Raw genomic sequence first — 19,386 nt, 5'->3', positions numbered from 1 at the left:
AAATTGGCAAACTCTGATAGAGAAACGATCGATTTGGAGTCACAAAACCTCCAAATCTAACCAGCAGAATGGCGAGGACTCGAACCTTTGGCCTCAGTGGTGCTAAATATATACGCTACCACTAAGCCAAACTGCTGGCTTTGTATATATATAATATATATCAGTGGCATGCAGTGAAATTATCTCTCTTTTTACATACCTCTTATACAGTTCACATGGTTTTCGTGTAAGTCGTCATTTTTTTATCTCTCTTATCCGATCGTTTTCATACTTTGCCATATTGCCCATTTTGGTCATCAATATACGTTAATGTATCGTCTGCCATTACGTTGGAGATAAAATATCGTATACAATGCGTATCAAATATTCACAATTTTGGGTACGGTGTCGTTTTGATCGTCTAGCAAGCTACTATAACCTATATTCCAACCTGTTCGCCGTGATATGGCCATATCAGATTTTAATTGTTTGGACGCCTAAAATTCACTCTATATTTTATAAAATTTGCTCTATAGGTTCGCGTTATCTCTAATATATAAATATTTATAGTTTTAACTCTCACATGTATATATAAATTTCAAATTTGGCGTGTAGCTTCGTAGCTAATGTAATACACGATCTTTATTGATTTTTGACCAAATATGTCAGTGTCACACAGCCTTGTTTAATGAGCGCGCGCAGGATACGGGAGGAAAAGCCTGTTCCTCTTGTTCCTGTTGTATCCTGCTCGCACAAATTAAGTGAGGATGTACGACGGGGGGAGAGAGAGTTTTACCGCACGCCACTGATATATGTATATACTAACCGTTTTTCATATGTATGCATGATAAACGAATATTTTCGACTTTTTCACTGTCGACTTTTTCACGGTCACCCATGTACATACATATATGTGTATGTAGATAAGCAGGGGTTACCTGACAACTCGTTCACAGATTTTCCGTAAACCGAGGATGCGCTCCAGGCATTACGTATACGGCCATCTCTTTCTCACCCCGTCTGTTTACTAGGATCTCGTTTACTATGCCATTACGTATGCAGACATCTCTTTCACAGACCGTATGTTATCGGTGAACAGACGGTTATCGGTGAACGACCGTCTGTTCACCGATAACAGACGGTCTGTGGAAGAGATGGTTGCATACGTAATGGCATAGTAAACGAGATCTTGGTGAACAAACGGGGTGAGAAAGAGATGGCCGTATACGTAATGCCTGGAGCGCTTCCTCCGTTTACGGAAAATCTGTGAACGAGTTGTCGTGTCACCGTATGCATGATAAACGAATATTTTCGACTTTTTCACGGTCACCCATGTACATACATACATATATATGTAGATAAGCAGGTCAAAATGTCATGTCTTTAACGTCATACTATACACGTCTTAGGGGTTTAACATGTTGTAAATCTGAGGGAAAACTGACAATACCACACAAGGGGAAGAAATATGCATGTAGTGTCCTTGAAAAAGTAAAAAATGTAATAAAATGTGTGTTCTTTGTTGAAAATGTTCACAGTGGAACGATCGTACAGCTCGGCGACGATGAATGGCGTCACCCTCATCCATCAAGATCCGAACAATTGTTCGCCGAACAACTCAGCGTCGAACCTCACGCCAATAACACCACTCAGACAACACCGTCTATCTCCGTCCCGGTTGAATAATAACGCCAATGGCTACACCAAACGGGGCGACACCACCTTCACCACCAAGGAGCAAGACAACAAGAACAAAGGATCCAAATCGGTCAAGATTTGGCTGCTAAGAGGAATGATGCAGGTAATAAATCAACCAATACAAGCCCCCCCCCCCCCCTCCGTACCTACTTTTCTTAAAATTTCTGCTTTAGAATTCAGTTGTGACTTAATATAAACATGATAATTTACTAATTTTAATTTCAAAATTTTAGTTAATGACAATTATTTTAATTAAAAAGCTACATTATTTGCTCTGACGTTATATGAAAACAGAAAAAACCGCTCTAATTTGAAACAGCTAGAAAAAAACACGATATGAATGGAATTTCAATTTATTTCAATCAATTACATACATAGTATAACAGTATCAAACAATGCTCTTATAGTCGATCCAATGTAGCGTGAGACTTACAAGATCCGAGCATGCTGTCACATTCGTACAATGTGTTGTAACATTTTAAGGACGTAAAAAAATTTAATTTTTTTTTATTTATAATTTCTTATATTTTTTTAATTATTTCCATATAATTTTATTACAATATAATTCAATGCAAGGTCTTGAATAATATTACTGTTAGTTTTGCTGTCCATGACATGACGTTGTCAATTACTTTTATCGTCTTAAAAATATAAATTTCCATTAATATAAAATATAATAATTATTCCATAAATAAATTAATAATATCATCAACTCACTTTTTTTATATTCAAATTTTATTAATTTAAATATTTCAAAATACGAAACACGAACTCAAAACTAAAAAAAATTAAATTAAATTCTACCGACTGCTACATTTCTTGATCCAAATGCAATGAGATACTGAAACGAAATGTAATTGGCCATTGCGGGTCGAGTGGATGGTGATAGCTAGAGGTAGGATAGTCACAGTGCTATCCATTGTTCGGCAAACCTTTAACAATGCATTTACAACCTTTGAACAATACACGGCCCCCTCAGGCTCCGGTGACTAGTGATAGCATGTACATTTACGTCTCATGCTCGATCGGTTCGACTATAGTATGTCATATCATATTTTTTATTTTTATTTTGTTACATTTTTATACCAGGAAGGCCTTACAGGTAAACCCCAATGCGCCTTCCTGACCAATTACAAACAATACAGTATTTTTATTATACGAGTCAATGAATTACGAGACACTGAAAACTCTTAATTAAGGAGACATCTATGAATTGTACATTAATCATACTCGAATAGTGGTGACATTGTAGGTAGGAAGGTTTTTAGCCAATTTAATCGGGAACCGTTTCAACAATGAAATCAGAAAAATTGGAAAACTCTGATAGGAAACGATCGACCTGGAGTCCAAGTCTGACCAGCAGCACTACAGAAAAAATATTTTCAATCGAGGTCAGCTCATGGGATCGAACCTGGCGCCTCTCAGTGCTAGGCAGAAGCTTAACAACCGAGCTATGTTGCTGGCTAATGAAAAATTTATGCCGATAAAATGATACGACTTCGCCAAAGAAAATACTCCAAAATAAAAATTTTAACTTAACTTAAAAATCTATAAATTACAAGTTTATAAATAGCTCGATGAATTTGTTCATGAAAGTACAAAACTAATATAATCAAAAAGTGCGGTATTTAAAATCGTTACTTTAATTTCAAATCGTATTGAAAATTTAATCGATACACAGAATAAAATTTGTATTGACTTTCTGAATTATTCACATTTTCAGTATGATATGTACATATGTTAATCTGTATATTTACATATAGGTGAGTATTCCGGCTCCTGGGAAAACGCGCACGGGCCTGGCTCCAGGCTCGATGAGAGCCTCTAGGGATGGTCTGTGCCACAGTGCAGAACCACCTGTAGAAACCACTTACACTTTCACCCGACACGCCATCAGGTCCAACTATATGGATAAGAGTATCGAAGCCAAGAAAAATGTAAGTATTTTTTTACCACATATTAAATCTAACCTCTAATAAACGAGAAATTCTTGTCTGTGTGTGAATTTTTCTATCTGTGTGATAAAATTACTCTTACAACCATTTTCTGATATAAAATATCCATTGAAATAGGTCTCGACAATGAAAAAAACTCATTTAACAGTCAATTTATCAATTTGACCCCCTATAAGCACGCACTCCATTACCCATAAACAATGGCTTGTAGCTGAACGCTTCGAAATAAAGGTTATATGAAATATTTACCATACAACTTGAACGAAAAAGTGGTTTACGAAGCAATAATACATTAATAAGGCTGAAAGTAAATAAATAAATGTGACTGTAAATGAAACTTGCGTTTTTATCGATAGAAACTTGGTCTTACAGACATTATAAAAAATATATGTTCAGTCCAAAGAAAGATTCGAATCTCGTTCGTTTTCTATGTTTAGTCTTTTTACTGCCAACTTAACGTACGTAGTTTTATTCCAGGCGTGATGTTATCTAGGCTTTCGCAACGTAATATTCGAGCTTTTACTAGATAAGAGAGTCAAAAAGATATTTTTATAAAGAATTGATTTATATATTTGACCAAAATCTTGTATTTTATAATATACTTTTTGGGCATAAAAAATACCGAAAACTTTATTTTTTCAATATTTAAATAGATCTATTAAATATTAAATCCAGCAAAGTCACAAAATTTAATTTATAATCAATTAAATTTTTATTTGAGATTTTTATATAAATAAAGATATTCTGTAATTTTAAGAATTTTTCTACTGAAATCTAATATATAAAACACTAAAATTTGTTCGTATATATGTATTTATGTAATTAAGTACCTACGTATTTTTCGTCAACAGTCTATTGTCCTGTCGTCATCGAACAAATAATTCGCTTTTTTCCGATTCAAAGGATTCAAATTTCCCGGGGGCGTAGGCTCTGAGGGCGAAGCCCTAGGGCTTCACCCCTTGGAGGCGCAGACGCCGAGGGCAGAGCCCTAGGGGGCGCAGACCCCGGGGTTATAAATATAATTTTTTATAAGAAACTTACTATATACATATGTTTGTTTGTTCGTGACAGTCAATTTAATTAAAAAAACAAATGAGTATTAAAATATATTTATATAAAATAAAACTATTCAAATAAATTTAATAAAATGTTTACTATTAGATTAGTCATGTTTAAGCGGTTTATATTACAAATACCGAGCGAAGCTGGGTAATAAAGCTAGTATGTATATATAATAAAAAATATAAAAAACGGACGTGATGTATGTATTATATATATGTACATATGTTTGTATGTGGCGAGTGCGTGGAGTATGAAGTATGAAGATGCCAAAAAAAAAAATTTTAGAATTCCAGTATTATATATTGTACCAAGAGATAGTATCATATTATTTAATTAGTATATTCGTGAAGTGACGTTAAAACTGATGATGTATCGTATAATAATAATATTATAATACATATAATAATAGAATCTATTTTATAATATGAATCCGCACCAGTCCATTGTTATTTAATTTATTAACGAGCAAACAAACATCAATCAACCGAGTGCAAAATTTCCAAAATATTAATATCTAAAGGCAATTTAAACATTTGACAACTAATTATTTAGAGCGCGATTTTCAGACACGAGAACGATTTCATTGTTATTCCCCGTATCAATTTCAAATTATACACAAAACTATTTCATTACACACTAACCGGCCTTTTATCATTCAATTCCGACGATAAATCACAAAACGGTATATTACGACCGTAATATAGAAGTATTAAATTAAACGTAAATCACGTCACAATTGTACAAACTATAAATCTAAATGCTCGGACCCCTCCTGGCCATTCAAAAACACAGTCTAATTGATTTGCATAGAATCGGCGCGAATTCAATTTGAATTAACATGCTTTATATATGTATATACATACATATATAAATGTAGGTCAATCTTTTTTATTTTGGAAATGTCTCTCGTAATCTAATATCCATTACATCGGGTTCCATCACGACCGTAATTCAGATGTGGTGTTGCGGTTTTGCTGAAATTTTGCAGACAGCTATCAAAAGTAAGTTTGAACCTATTATTTTAGAGAGCTCTTTTGTATAGGAGTGGTTTAGTATTCAAAGTAACTTAGTATACTTGTATCGTTTTTAATAAATAACAAGCTCATGGTAATTACGCTATTTCTGACAGTTGCCACCATATGAAAATGTGTCGACTTTGAAATTGATGTAAATCTGAGATTATTTATAGCATAGCAATACAATTTTCATTATTTTATAGAGAAGATTTTCGCCTTGCGATAACTTTAATCAATTAAATGCTCATAATACATCTTATACATAATATTAACTAAAGACTCTCTAATGTCGACGATCTAAAGCAGATTATGTTTAGGTAATCTGTGCTTATACCTGAAGAACTGAAGAGTATAGACGTTTTGTTGTAAAATTCAATCTAAACAAAGTATGAATGTTTGTATATATATGTATGTAAAACATAATTTTGGTTACCTGACAACTCGTTCACAGATTTTCCGTAAACCGAGGATGCGCTCTAGGCATTACGTATACGGCCACCTCTTTCTTACCCCGTCTGTTCACCAAGATCTCGTTTACTATGCCATTACGTATGCAGCCATCTCTTTCACAGACCTTCTGTTCACCGATAACAGACGGTCTGTGAAAGAGATGGCTGCATACGCAATGGCATAGTAAACGAGATCTTGGTGAACAGACGGGGTGAGAAAGAGATGGCCGTATACGTAATGCCTGGAGCGCATCCTCGGTTTACGGAAAATCTGTGAACGAGTTGTCGTGTCACTGTATGTAAAACATAATTTTATATATATGGTAAATAAAAATATAATAAAATATTAAATGTACTTGTATATATTATATGCAATTCTTTTGAAAATAAGACGTCACTTGTTCTACAGTTAATTTTGACTAATGACTGCAATTATCTAAAATGTACTTCGAAGGAGAAGCGAGACGATTGCGCTAAATTGCACTATTTTCACAGAAGAATACAACCACTCTGGACTTTGAGCTTTTTTCGCGTGAAAAAGCTCGACTGGAGCTACATTAGCGCCCCCACAATATAATGAGAGTGGAAGCTGTAAGAATCCGGCAGCAAGAGTAATGAAGGACGCTTCCTCGCCGGCTCTGGATGGATTTATTTGGCGCCTCTTAATGGCGCCCTTCGTACAAAGCTCACAAAAGATCCATTACTATTTTACTGAATATTCCATGTATTCCCGACACGTGATACAAAAACTTTGCAACGTAAATCATAACTAGGCCACACCTTTACCTATCCCGTAGTTTCGCACCGTAATTGTAAATAACTTAGTTGACCGAATACAAACTTATCAAACTAGCGTGCCAGTGAATATTTAAATGAGTTCCCAAGAATAACAAAGTACTAGAACAGTCGGGAATACAAAATATTAACGAGAGAATGGATCCAATCCATTATTTATCTTAAATTTGTGTTTTAAGTCTCGAGTTATTTTTGAACGCTGTATACTCGGAATAAAGAAGAGAGACAAGAAACGAAACACTTTGTGATAAATTATATAGTGAAGTATGTACATATGTATCACATTGCTGGAAAGAACTTCTCGAATGGTACCCAAGAGAGTGTAAATTGGTACAGTTGAGATAGATTTACGAAAAAAGAATGGCTGAATGGAAGTAAATGATGATTTCAATTGAGAATCTATTATACTTACATATTGAATCAATGCTTATCACATTATCTTATAAGAAGCGACAATGGTTTCGTATATATGTAACAGTTACGTTCATACAAAATAGCATTTATTTATTTTTATGTATACAGGTATACACAATTTATTTTTTTTAATTAAAAAAATTGTACATACATAGGTATTATTCAATACCAGTTACAAACATTGATCATCAAATATTACAATCATCATAGAGACATCTATGGACTGATATTTATACGTTGCTGGTCTACATTTTATACATAACTTTAATGTAATACGGCACACTAAATTATAAAAACGAATATTGTTGATATGCAAGCAGGGTTGCCAGATTTCCAAAATCACAGATCGGGACAGTCACTATTTTGAACGAAATTAAGAAAAAAATATTTTTAATTAAATTATAATGTATGTAAATAAGTACATATCTACATAAGTATGCATATATATCGGATGAGAACTTATAAAAAATAGTCACTTAATGATCCACAGAAATCTATTGAATGCAATTACAGGAATTACATTTAGGTTTAAATGCAAAAAATTATAGAATCGAAACGGTTTTATTAAAAGATTTTTCCTAGCTTTTAGCTTCTTTCAAAATATGTTCGTCACATTTGCTTGATAAAAATTTTCTTAAGTTGTTACAATTGCATTAATTCAGCTTCTATAGTTTTTAATGATATTCTATTTCCCTCCTTTCTCCAGGTTGCTCTCATTAGACTAAATATTCTTTCGCAAATTACAAATATTAAATACTAAATATACTTTTGATTTTTTTTTAAATTTACCATTTCTATTTACGTACATTTTTGTACATATACAAAGTGCTCATATATGTACAAAGTCGGGATTTTCAGAGGCAATCCTGGACTCGGGATTTGTCCGTTGAACTCGTGACAGTCCCGTTCAAATAGGTACGTCTGACAACCCTGTATAAAAGCCATGATTTTGGATTTATGTATGTATATGTTATAAATAAATTCAGTTTTTTTATTTATTTAAAAACCACATTTTTAATAATATACAATTAATTATTTTCATCATCTTTACATCGCATCAAATCAAAGATACAATTCGAACCTTATAATCCCAATGAGTCAATAGTTCGAGTTTGCATCACATGAGTACGTAAATTATTGAATTATGAATATTTAATACAAATAAACTATTCAAAGTCTTCAAGCGTAAGCCATTAACTATACCGACAAAAGATTGGTTGAAACAGTTGTAATTTACTTATTTTTTCATTACATCCAGTGACATTGAATTAGCGACAAACCGACAAGAAAAAAATATAAAGGAAACACCCGGCTAAACAACACGAAAGGAAGAAATATTTTCATTACGCTTTAAATAACGTAGATGAATGGGGAGGGAAGGAGGAAGAGTTTGGATTATTTCCGTTATTCTTTCATTTAATCGCTGGAAAAGGGGATTTATGTTGCGTGCGGTAAAATGGAACCCGACACGATAAGGATTACTGAAACAATGTTACACTTATCTAGTTGGAAACACAACGATATATGTAACTCCGCTAAATGAATTATACCAGTGTTTTTTTCTCGTTTCCGTAGGTTATACGAATGCTATTCGTCATCATTGCTGAGTTCTTCATATGTTGGGCTCCTCTACATGTCCTCAATACGGTACGAATATGTTATATTTTATTGCCCTGCTAACTTATTCATGTATATTTATGTTTGCATTAAGTTCGCTCAATGTTGTTCCTCTTGTTTATCAGGTGTATCTGTTTTCACATGAGCTGGTTTACAAGTATGTCGGCAGTACTGGAGTGGCTCTGGTTCAACTTTTGGCATACGTCAGTTCCTGCTGTAATCCAATTACATATTGTTTCATGAATAAGAAGTTTCGACAAGCATTCCTTGCTATTTTCGATTGCTACCGCTGCTTGAGGTAGGTGCTCGTTAATTGTTAAGTTTAACAGGTATGAAGACCGTCTCAGTTTTGTTGTGGTGTTGTTAATGCATATGTGTGATATGATTAGTGTGAACATCTCGAGATGGATTTTAATTGATTTTTTTCATAAAATATTTTCAAAGATTTGATTTTTGAGTGTTCTTGAAATATTCACAACTGAAAGTTCCCTCGCAGATGATATTTGAAGCTTTCATCAAAACTTCATATTTGATTTTTTTCAAATAATTCTATTTAAATAATACATTTTTAATAAAATCGTTTATGAAACACGAAAAGTTGATTTATTAATATTGGTTCCTTTCATTCATAAATAGGCTCATATTAAAGTGGTGCTTACTTTTTTGACGATTTTGTTTTTATCGTTTAAGTAATTTTTTTGATAAAAATCTAAAATAAATATGCTTATGAACATCTAAAGAATAAATGGACTTGATTATTTATTTTCTTCAAAAAATATATAAATATTCAATCATTTATAATGAAAAATAGATAAAGTAAAAATGAATGGAATATACTATAAAATAATACAAGATAGTTAAATATTTAATATTCCAATGTGTAGGTAATAAATAAGTTTTTTAGACGTTATATATAGAATTTTATAATCCTTTGAAATTGTATAATTGAAAATATATAATATACATATATATATATATATATATATATATATATATATATATATATATATATATATATATATATATATATATATATATATATATATATATATATATATATATATATATATACGAAAAAAACAACACGAATCTAAAGGTTATTGTAGAATAAACACAAAAGTCAAATCATTCAAAATTATATGACTTCATTTCTACATTATATATATGTACATATATGTATATATATATATATATATATATATATATATATATATATATATATATATATATATATACACATATATGTACATATATATAATGTAGAAATGAAGTCATATAATTTTGAATGATTTGACTTTTGTGTTTATTCTACAATAACCTTTAGATTCGTGTTGTTTTTTTCGTTTTCGTTTTGAATTGAAAATGTTTCATCTGACTTGAAATAATTCTCATTGAACTACTTTGATAAATCTTTGAAATATACCAAGTATATTAACAATGTAGTAATTTTATATTATTTTTAAAGAGTTCGTCTTATTAAGAATTGATTCTTCGAAGTCATAATTGCAGCAATTAAAATTTTTCATTTATAGAACCATTTTCTTAATTTGCCTCGTTTCTTCCGCGTCAATAATCCTTCTTGATTATACTTTCGATGAAATAAATTAAAAATCTGACAAACTTTCCCTTTTTAATCATCCTTTTGGAAGTAAATACGACGTTGATTGATCATTACTCGAAGAACTTTCTTTTTAGCGTTAATTTTAGCACTCGGGTATAAAAATCATTTATTACGAAAAGCTTCGGGATTTTTATTGCTAAAAAGAGTGTATACCTGGAAAATGCTTCGGACCGAATATAATATATTTAACACCCACTCAAATATTATTATGAAATTTTTTCTCATCATTTGATATGTAACGGTAACGGTCGAATAAAAAAATAAATTGGGAAACCGGCATAAGCGTTTCCGAGAACAATTTCTTATGTGAAAGGCTGGAGAAGAAAAAGCTGAAATTTGACCGTGATGTTATCGATTGTTCCTTTATTGTGCACGAAGGAAAATTTTCGAATTATTATAGGGCTTCGACAAGAAACGGGAACACGAAAGCTCACTCTTGCAAATCTGTCGATTGGACTGTCGAGATAAGCCTTTTTTAAGTGTGCAAATTTACTTTGCCACTTGCAATTAAAAAGCTTTCAAAATGCGAAGGTTAATTGCCACAATTCACATTCGGTTTTTTTACACGGCGACTGGAAAAATTTCCCAGAGTGGCGAAACTCTGGAAAATTGCGTAAATATTTTACTAGACACGCATATCTGTGTCACGACAGACATTCGTGATGAGTCTCATACTCGGGTTTCGGATATAAAGCTTACGTGTGTGCCATCAAATGAGAAAATCGTCCAAACGTGGGCTGATTCTTCATACATAAGTTGTGCTTAAGGTCGCGAGTTTGCAAGTTTTACAGTTATATGGCGGGGTTTCTTGCGATTTTCCACGCATTTATTATTCAAATATTCCGAGTAAGTAGTAGTGCTTCAACTCAAAATTTGCAAGTAACTTCGATATGCAAAAGTTTTGTGCTTTAGGGCGAAAAAGTCATATCGCGCCCTAGATAAAGAAAAAACTTGTACGCGCTTGTTCGTTAAAAATTAACTTTTTTAATATTTAAATACAATTAGCTGGAATAAATGAAGCTCTACAAGTAATACTTCTGGCTATTTTTACCAGGGATGATTTTTGATAATTTTTTTTGAAATTAATATTAATATTTCAAAATATGTACACATATTATACTAGAAATAAAAAAAAATTAAAATCCAATCCATTTTCCATTTAGATTTCGATTCCGTTTTTAGTTCCGGATCCAGATTAATTTGTCTATTCCGGTTCAGGATTCCTTTTTCAGTTTCGGATTCTTTTTTCAGTTCCAGATTTAAATCAATTTAATAAAAAAACAAATGAATGTTAACTATTAGATTACCATGTTTAAGCGGTTTTTATTACAAATGCAGAGCAAAGCCGAGTAAAACCACTAATATACAATATTTAAAAAGAAAATATTTATATTGTTATTGATTTATTTTATTTATACAGTATATACAGTAATATATATATATATACAGTAATATTTATTTATACAGTATATACAGTAATTATATATATATATACAGTATATACAGTAATGTACATATATAAAATTGATAAAGAAGATGTCTCAGTTCATAAATAAAGTACAAAAAAATCCTTAGAGTTTGTTTTGTCTAAAAAATAATAAATAACTGAGCACGCCGAATTATAATATTCACAAGGGGAACATTTGTACACGATTAAATATTTAATATCTTAAAATTTCATGAATGGAATTTCAGCGTGTTTTTTTTTCAACATAATCTCTCCACATCCTCGAATATTTGCCATTCAAAAGGACGTCTAACCTCTGACAGTACTGTAGGGACCATATTTATACATACGTACATATGTACATACATATGTATGTACATGAGAACAACGAAGTCGATCGCTCTGAAGCTGAATTTCCCAAACTTTTTTGACCGACTACCCTTCTTTTCAATGATTCGCGGGTTTAAAGCTAGTTTGAAATAAAATAAATTGTAATTGAAAGTTTTTTATTGAAATGAAATTACACATGAATTAAATACCTCATTGTCATTAATAATTCTAGTCAATCAAATTAGTAAAACGACTGATTTGTATATTTTATTTTATTTTTATTTTATTTTAAAAAATCAATACCACAGAGACTTGACAGGTTGCCCCAAAGCGTCAATGTGATTTTAATACAAATAATAAAAATCATAAAAATTACAAAAAAAACATCATAAAAAAAATAATAAAAATCATAAATAAAAAAAAACATAAGAAAATAATAAAAATCATAAATAAAAAAAAAACATCATAAAAAAATAATAAAAACCAAGTAAAAAATATGTACACAAAATAAAAACAAAGAAATAAGATTGAAAAATTTATATCGTGCTATTTAGGATGTGTTCCACCAACTCAACATAACTGGCATCGAATAGGTCCAAGTAATGTGCCAGTAAGTTAAGGAGTCGAACAGTAAGATTAAGTATGTAAGATTAACTTATTTTTAGACTGATTGTTTTTGATTTTTTATTTGAAAACAAATCTACATAGGTTTCCATAGAAAATAAAGCAGCCTTCATATAATACGAGACTGTAAGTTTATCTGAATATTGAAGTTTTGGTTATCAAATGTTATGGCTCACTTGCTTCTCAACGTCTCCTTATATTACACTTATGGTCAGAAAATTGGCCAAAAAAACCTGTATCGATTTCTTTTAAAACTCACGTAAAATACAGTTTTTTTTTTCAATTTCATTGATTTTATAGATGTCGTTGTAACGAAACTGATATTTATTTAGCTTCATATAGCGACTGTGTTCCCACAGGCGGGCGCGTGGAGATTTTGAACCTAACTCAAGTGCCCACCGGTGAGCGCACGGTGACGAAGTGGCTAGTATTAGTTTTGAAAAAATCTGCAGGGATGCAGCCTCCCTACGTCGTTTTGTATTTGTATCATCAAATAGTTTTCTGGCTGCTGCTCTTGTTGCTAAATTGCTGTTTTCTTGCTGCTAAATTGACTTTCAATCTATTAATCAATTATTTATGATTTAATATTATTATTCTATGTATGTACATCCATATATTATATTATTTTTATAACATTATATTATATTTATTTATTTTATGATTCATTTACCTACATATATACATATATATTATTTATATTCTCCCTATCGTCTGGACTAAAAATTTATTATAATTATTATCTATAGTATATTGTAAAGAAGTTACTAAAATAAAAAAAGTAATGTATAAACGACCTTATAGCTTTTTAAGATATACATATCAATTCTGTTGTTTACCTTAAATAAGAACCTCGAAGTGCGGTGTGATATGTTACAAGGCAACACACATGCCATGTTGAATATACATAAAATCAATTTGAGTTTTTGTTTTCATTGTTACATTGTTTATTTAAAATAATGATTTGCATATCCAAATGGAATTAAAACTTTTTTAACTCGATTAAGATGATGTACCAACTTTTTGAACTATGTATACTCCAATCATATTATAGTTTTTTGTTCTAAGATCAATGAAATCAGTCTCCATTAAGATCTTCTTCGATACAGTTTTTAATTTTCATTTTTTCAATCACTGTTTACGAACCTCTTTAAAAGAGATCCATCCAAATATAACTTCCACTATTAAGCAAACTTTCCAAGCTGCCAGGAATTAAATTCATATCGTTCTTTGAAAAAACAGCCCTCGTTATGCAAATTGTATATTTTTTATATTTTTACAGTGTCTGCTGTCCTGAAAGTACACGCCAAAGGGCTGAGGGTCGTGCTCAGGGCCGAGGACTTACCAGAGGCGGCCGAAACACTCCCCAAAACGTATCTGACGTTTCCGGTAACGACTCTACCCTTTACTTGGGTCGAGCCAGCACCCTTTGCAGATCTGGTGAGTACAAAAAATAAATAAAGCTAAAGGAAAATATATATGTACGAGTAGGTACATACCGTAGAAAAAGCACAAGCTCGAGTGTTGTAGGTACTCACATTAGTTTCCGCATTCAATGTAGAGAAAGCCTTGCATGCTCTCGTATATTAGTTTTCGTTCTCTCCGTACCTCTATAAATCATGGACTCTGGTGAAAAAGCATGCCGCTTAAAAATAGAAAATACTCTGAAATTCTCATTATTTAGGTAAAAGAATGGCCTAGGTGAAGTGTAAGTTGGTATAAAAAATTTCACTTTATAAACGCTAGTAGAATTTACATACTCGAATATTTCATTGTGTAGATTGATTTTTTGAAATTAAAAACCGTTTAATTATGTAATTAAAAAGGTATTTTTTATTATTATATTTGTAATTATGAAATACTAACTGGCGTTGTTTCGGATGGACTATAAAAAACCTTTCTAAGGGCTCATAACCATTTAAAAGTACAGTCTCAGTTAGTAGACCATATTTCACGGTTCTGAATTAAAAATTTTGGATTTACTTGTTGATAAAATAAACCTACAAACATTATTTTCTAAAAATATAAGCTCAATGGGCCACTGTTCGAAGAAGAGTATCTTCAAAAATCATACAGTTTTTCATTACAATAATTAGAAAAATTCAACATTTCAAAAATTAGAATAGTGCAAAATGTATTTCATGCGTAATTATTCTTTTTATCATCTTTTGCCCATTTTTTTATTAATTAAAAATTAAAAACAATTATTTGCTTAAATTTATTACAATGTCCTTGCTCAATATGTCTGAATTATTAAAAAAAGCATATTCCTGGTTTTCTCATGGAAAAAAATATTCTTACTCAAGTCTTAATTTTTTCAGCTACGTCTTTTTAACCTGAATTCCACAGAAATATTTACGTATTCCGAAAGCTTAGAGGAAAAAATGATAGAGCAATAATTCTTGCAGAGTTGTTACGAAATACCGCACAGATTGTTTTGCGACCTCGTAAATTATTCCATCCAGAAATACAAATATACATATACAAAACAAACATTTCGAGTTATTATACTTTTACAAGACTAATTTGCACTGGGAACACGAAAAATTTTTCACTCTCTGCGTCAACACGGTCCCATTACTTCGCTTTCTGCTGAAACGCAGATAAATCTTTCAGCGGCTGGATTAAACACGTACATACATATGTACATATATAATATGTATATGCTCGACTGAAAAATGTTCAACAATTCACATTACCATATTTATATACGCGAGATTCTATTATGATGATACATGAAGTGTACTCTGAATATTGCAGGTCGTTATTTTACCTTTTTTTCGTGTAAATTTTCTGGCTATTTCCAAAGTACATACATATGTATGTACATAGATAGGTGCTTCGGTGTAGAAACGGGGTCGTCTTAAATTTTCAGGTTCGTTAAGCGACCCATGTAAAATATAGCGGGTAATAATGGAAAAGCTGTTTTATTTGGCTGTAATGAAAGCTTTACAAGGTATTCTCAAAACGACTAAAAGTGAAATAATTGCCATTAATTTCGCTAGCATTGTGTGGACGATATCCTCCATTGAATCGATTTCGATTATTATCGTCCAAAGATACTACTACGCTTTCATTAATTTAATTAAGGAGTTTAGCATGAGATTAAATATCGTTTCATTAAGCGTATGTACATATTTTGTTTAAGTATAAATGCTTTTATTTTTCTAATTGTATTTGAATCCAATAAAAAAAAAACTTTATTGTAATATATTTTAAATTAGCATTGCTATGCAAAAGTATTGTTGCGTATTGGTGGGTGGAAGATCCAAATAAAAGGCCAAAGTCGCTTCACAACATTTATGGGCTGATTAAGGAGATACACGCACAGCCAGTGCTCCGTCCAGAATGCCTTGGTATGGCCTAAGTACCTGCTTATAAAAGGCAGGTCGTTCAGTGCATCTTCCTCGACACGTTTGTTTACCTATTGATTATATAAAAAATTAAAAGAAATGTGTCGATTCTGTGTTCGATCCGCAAGAGGTGGTATTTTTTTCAAATATATTTAATTTAATATTTATATTTATTTTTTTAGTATGAAAAAAATGGCAAAAACTACCTACCTACATATAAACAATAGAAAAACAATAGAAAAAATAATTAATTAAATAAACTTACAATAAATGGCGCTAAATGCTCAAAGACACATTGTTAGCAAACAGTATATATAGAAGTTTTTTGTTGATCCGTTATTATGTTCGTATTATATTCGTACATTTTGTGTACATACTTATGTCGAATCAACACGACTATTACAGTACGGCGAGCGTTATCTTACACAAACACACAGATACACAGAATAGCTAATTATTTATATGATATATGTATGTCTAGTCAAAACCATTCGGTAAATTAGCACCCCGATATAACAATTAGCACCTGTGTAAAATTGAAAATAAATATTACTCTAAAATTAAGATAAAGATATAAGTTAATTGTGTTTTGCGAACTGTTTGTTTCTATTGCTAATTTTTATGGGTTCTTTTTTACAAAAAAGATTCATTAAATGGGTGAAAATAATAAAAAAAACTCTCATGAAGGTGAAAAACTCTAGATCCTGACGAAGACAAAAAAAATTTAAAATACTATGTGGTTGAAATGTTTTTCTCATTTAGTATTTTTTTAATGCGATCATAAAATACGTAAAATTTTCTACATTAACCAAATAACGTTATGTAAATAAACTTAATGATGTAGAAATATTATTTTTCTCTATTTTTTTCGTCTGATTACTATACCTATACAAAATAATGGCGAGAAAACGTCGCTCACGAATTTCCCAACATGGTTGTGTTTTTTAACCATTTTTCACGGCTTAATCTTATTTTCCGAGAGGTGACTTTTAAAGTCACCGCAACACTTAACTGTCCTCGAGACGAATTTATACGGGTTAATCTTCCGTGGTCGCAAATATTTAACCGAGATATGAGTGCAATTTGTATACGTCATCGTAATAACTATTTTACTATATCTTAAACAGAGCATTAACGTTAATCTGCGACGTTTTATATATATTTTTCACGTACATTATTATAATAATAATGCGAAACGATGATAAAGCTCAACAAGTGATACATTGACGTACGTATGTACGTCAAGGTTTGTTTGTTCCGTATTTATCGCTTTTATCTCGAACTGACTCGGGACTTGATGCGTATTCTTTTGATCTATCTTTCATGAAATGCTACAGCATTTCTGCGACGTTGTAAAAATAAAAGACAAGTTTGCTGGCTGGATTTCTAACTAATAATTTTCTGTTGGAAAATGTCCATCAAAGTTTGTTACGATCTTTGCGAAACTCTCCGTGAAAAAGTTCCACACTAAAGTGGTTTTATTTACCTTCGACTGTGTGTGAAAGTCTGCAAAGATTTGCTGTCATCAATTCCTTCGTGAGTTTTTGCCCCTTTTTTTGACCAAATCAAAATACCAGCTTTGTCTACGTCGACGGGCAGAAAATCTGGCTCATTTGTTCTGAATCAGGGTCTATGAACCTGTATAGAAGTTCGTTGATATGTTTAAAGAGGACTGCAACATTACAAGTATGGTAAAATTTAACTTCTTAATATTGATTTCATTCAGTTAAAAATATAATATAATCCAATTTTTTCCAACGTCATCCAAATGCTAACATAATGAAGTGAAATTGATTTTCAAATGGTAAAACTTTTGTCATCATTATTTTCGGTTTTCATTTTTTTTTAATAACTTCACGTTTTTAATTGGAAAATATATATTACGGCGAGGAATCTTCGATAATTTTTAAACTTAATTTAAAATGTACTTTTTGATGCCACAAAATAATAATAAAAAAAAACCAAACCAAAAGTAATCATGATCGTAATTTTTTTTATATATTTTAACGTTTGCCGCGACCCAATAAAGGTTAAAAACCACTTAATGAATATAAATTTGATGCTATTTTCGAGAAGAATATATGCACCACGTACATACATACCTACATACTTTGAGATCTCGACAACATGTCACTGTCACAATTATTCGAATTGATAGTAAAATTCTTCTTACAAGATTTTATTGAAGTTTAATGTCTCCATACAATTGTGATTACGTTAATAGCTTGCGAGAAAACATGTCGTATACATATGTATATACACATATGTACAATACATACATAGGCACATATTATATGTATTAATCAGGGCCGCCGAGAGGATTCCCGGGCCCTGGAAAAATAATTCCATACCCTATGACAAACTTCGCATATTAAAAATATATCCATAAGATTTTTTTTTTGTCATAGGGTATGGAATTATTAAAAAAATCTTATATGTAGATATATTTTTAATATGCGAAAAATCTATAAAAACTACGATATATATATGTTAAATGCTATTTTTTTAAATAATCGAATAATAAAGTATGATATAACAGGTGCGATTTCACATGGACACAAAGAATGCGCGGATCGAAAAATAATAAACATTTAGCATTAAAGAAATATATGTATTTGTATGTAGAATAATATAAAATATCAATATCGATCAGTCTAACGTCCCAACATAGTGCCCCTCAGGTAGTCCGGGCCCTGGAACTTTAAATTCAGCTTCCCCTCCCCCCCCCTCCGCCTCTCGACGGCCCTGTTTGTAGTATTAAAGAACCTATGTCAATAAACTTCCAGTTTCTTATACATTTATATATTTCACCTTTATTTGTATTGGTATTCTTTGATACATTTGCAATACAGCTTATGCATTATGCACTATATTGCAGCATTAGAAGTGCAATTTTCTTCATATCAATGAACATATGTATGTACGTATCACAATTGTACATTTTCAACTATCCATATTCTGAATGCAAATTTTATCGAAGTGTATATTTGCTATTACTGATGAAAACTTGATAAAATGAAATCGAAATA

General features: G+C 31.3%; 1 protein-coding gene across 1 annotated transcript in view; it reads left to right on the top strand.

The window, feature by feature from the left end:
* Positions 1 to 17,751, top strand: part of LOC143915813 (cholecystokinin receptor type A-like) — a 54,384-nt gene extending 36,633 nt beyond the window's left edge. Inside the window, exons 5-11 of the mRNA XM_077436630.1 lie at positions 1,518 to 1,780; positions 3,441 to 3,614; positions 8,944 to 9,015; positions 9,111 to 9,283; positions 13,308 to 13,408; positions 14,287 to 14,444; positions 17,695 to 17,751. Of these exons, the coding sequence (XP_077292756.1) occupies positions 1,518 to 1,780; positions 3,441 to 3,614; positions 8,944 to 9,015; positions 9,111 to 9,283; positions 13,308 to 13,408; positions 14,287 to 14,444; positions 17,695 to 17,751 (998 nt within the window). The remainder of the gene's footprint in view (positions 1 to 1,517; positions 1,781 to 3,440; positions 3,615 to 8,943; positions 9,016 to 9,110; positions 9,284 to 13,307; positions 13,409 to 14,286; positions 14,445 to 17,694) is intronic.
* Positions 17,752 to 19,386: the final 1,635 nt, after the last annotated feature.

This window comes from Arctopsyche grandis, chromosome 8 (genome assembly GCF_051622035.1).
Source record: "Arctopsyche grandis isolate Sample6627 chromosome 8, ASM5162203v2, whole genome shotgun sequence".
Lineage (NCBI taxonomy): Eukaryota > Metazoa > Arthropoda > Insecta > Trichoptera > Hydropsychidae > Arctopsyche > Arctopsyche grandis.
Note: the sequence above shows the minus strand (reverse complement) of the source record. Positions and strands in the feature narration are given on the sequence as shown.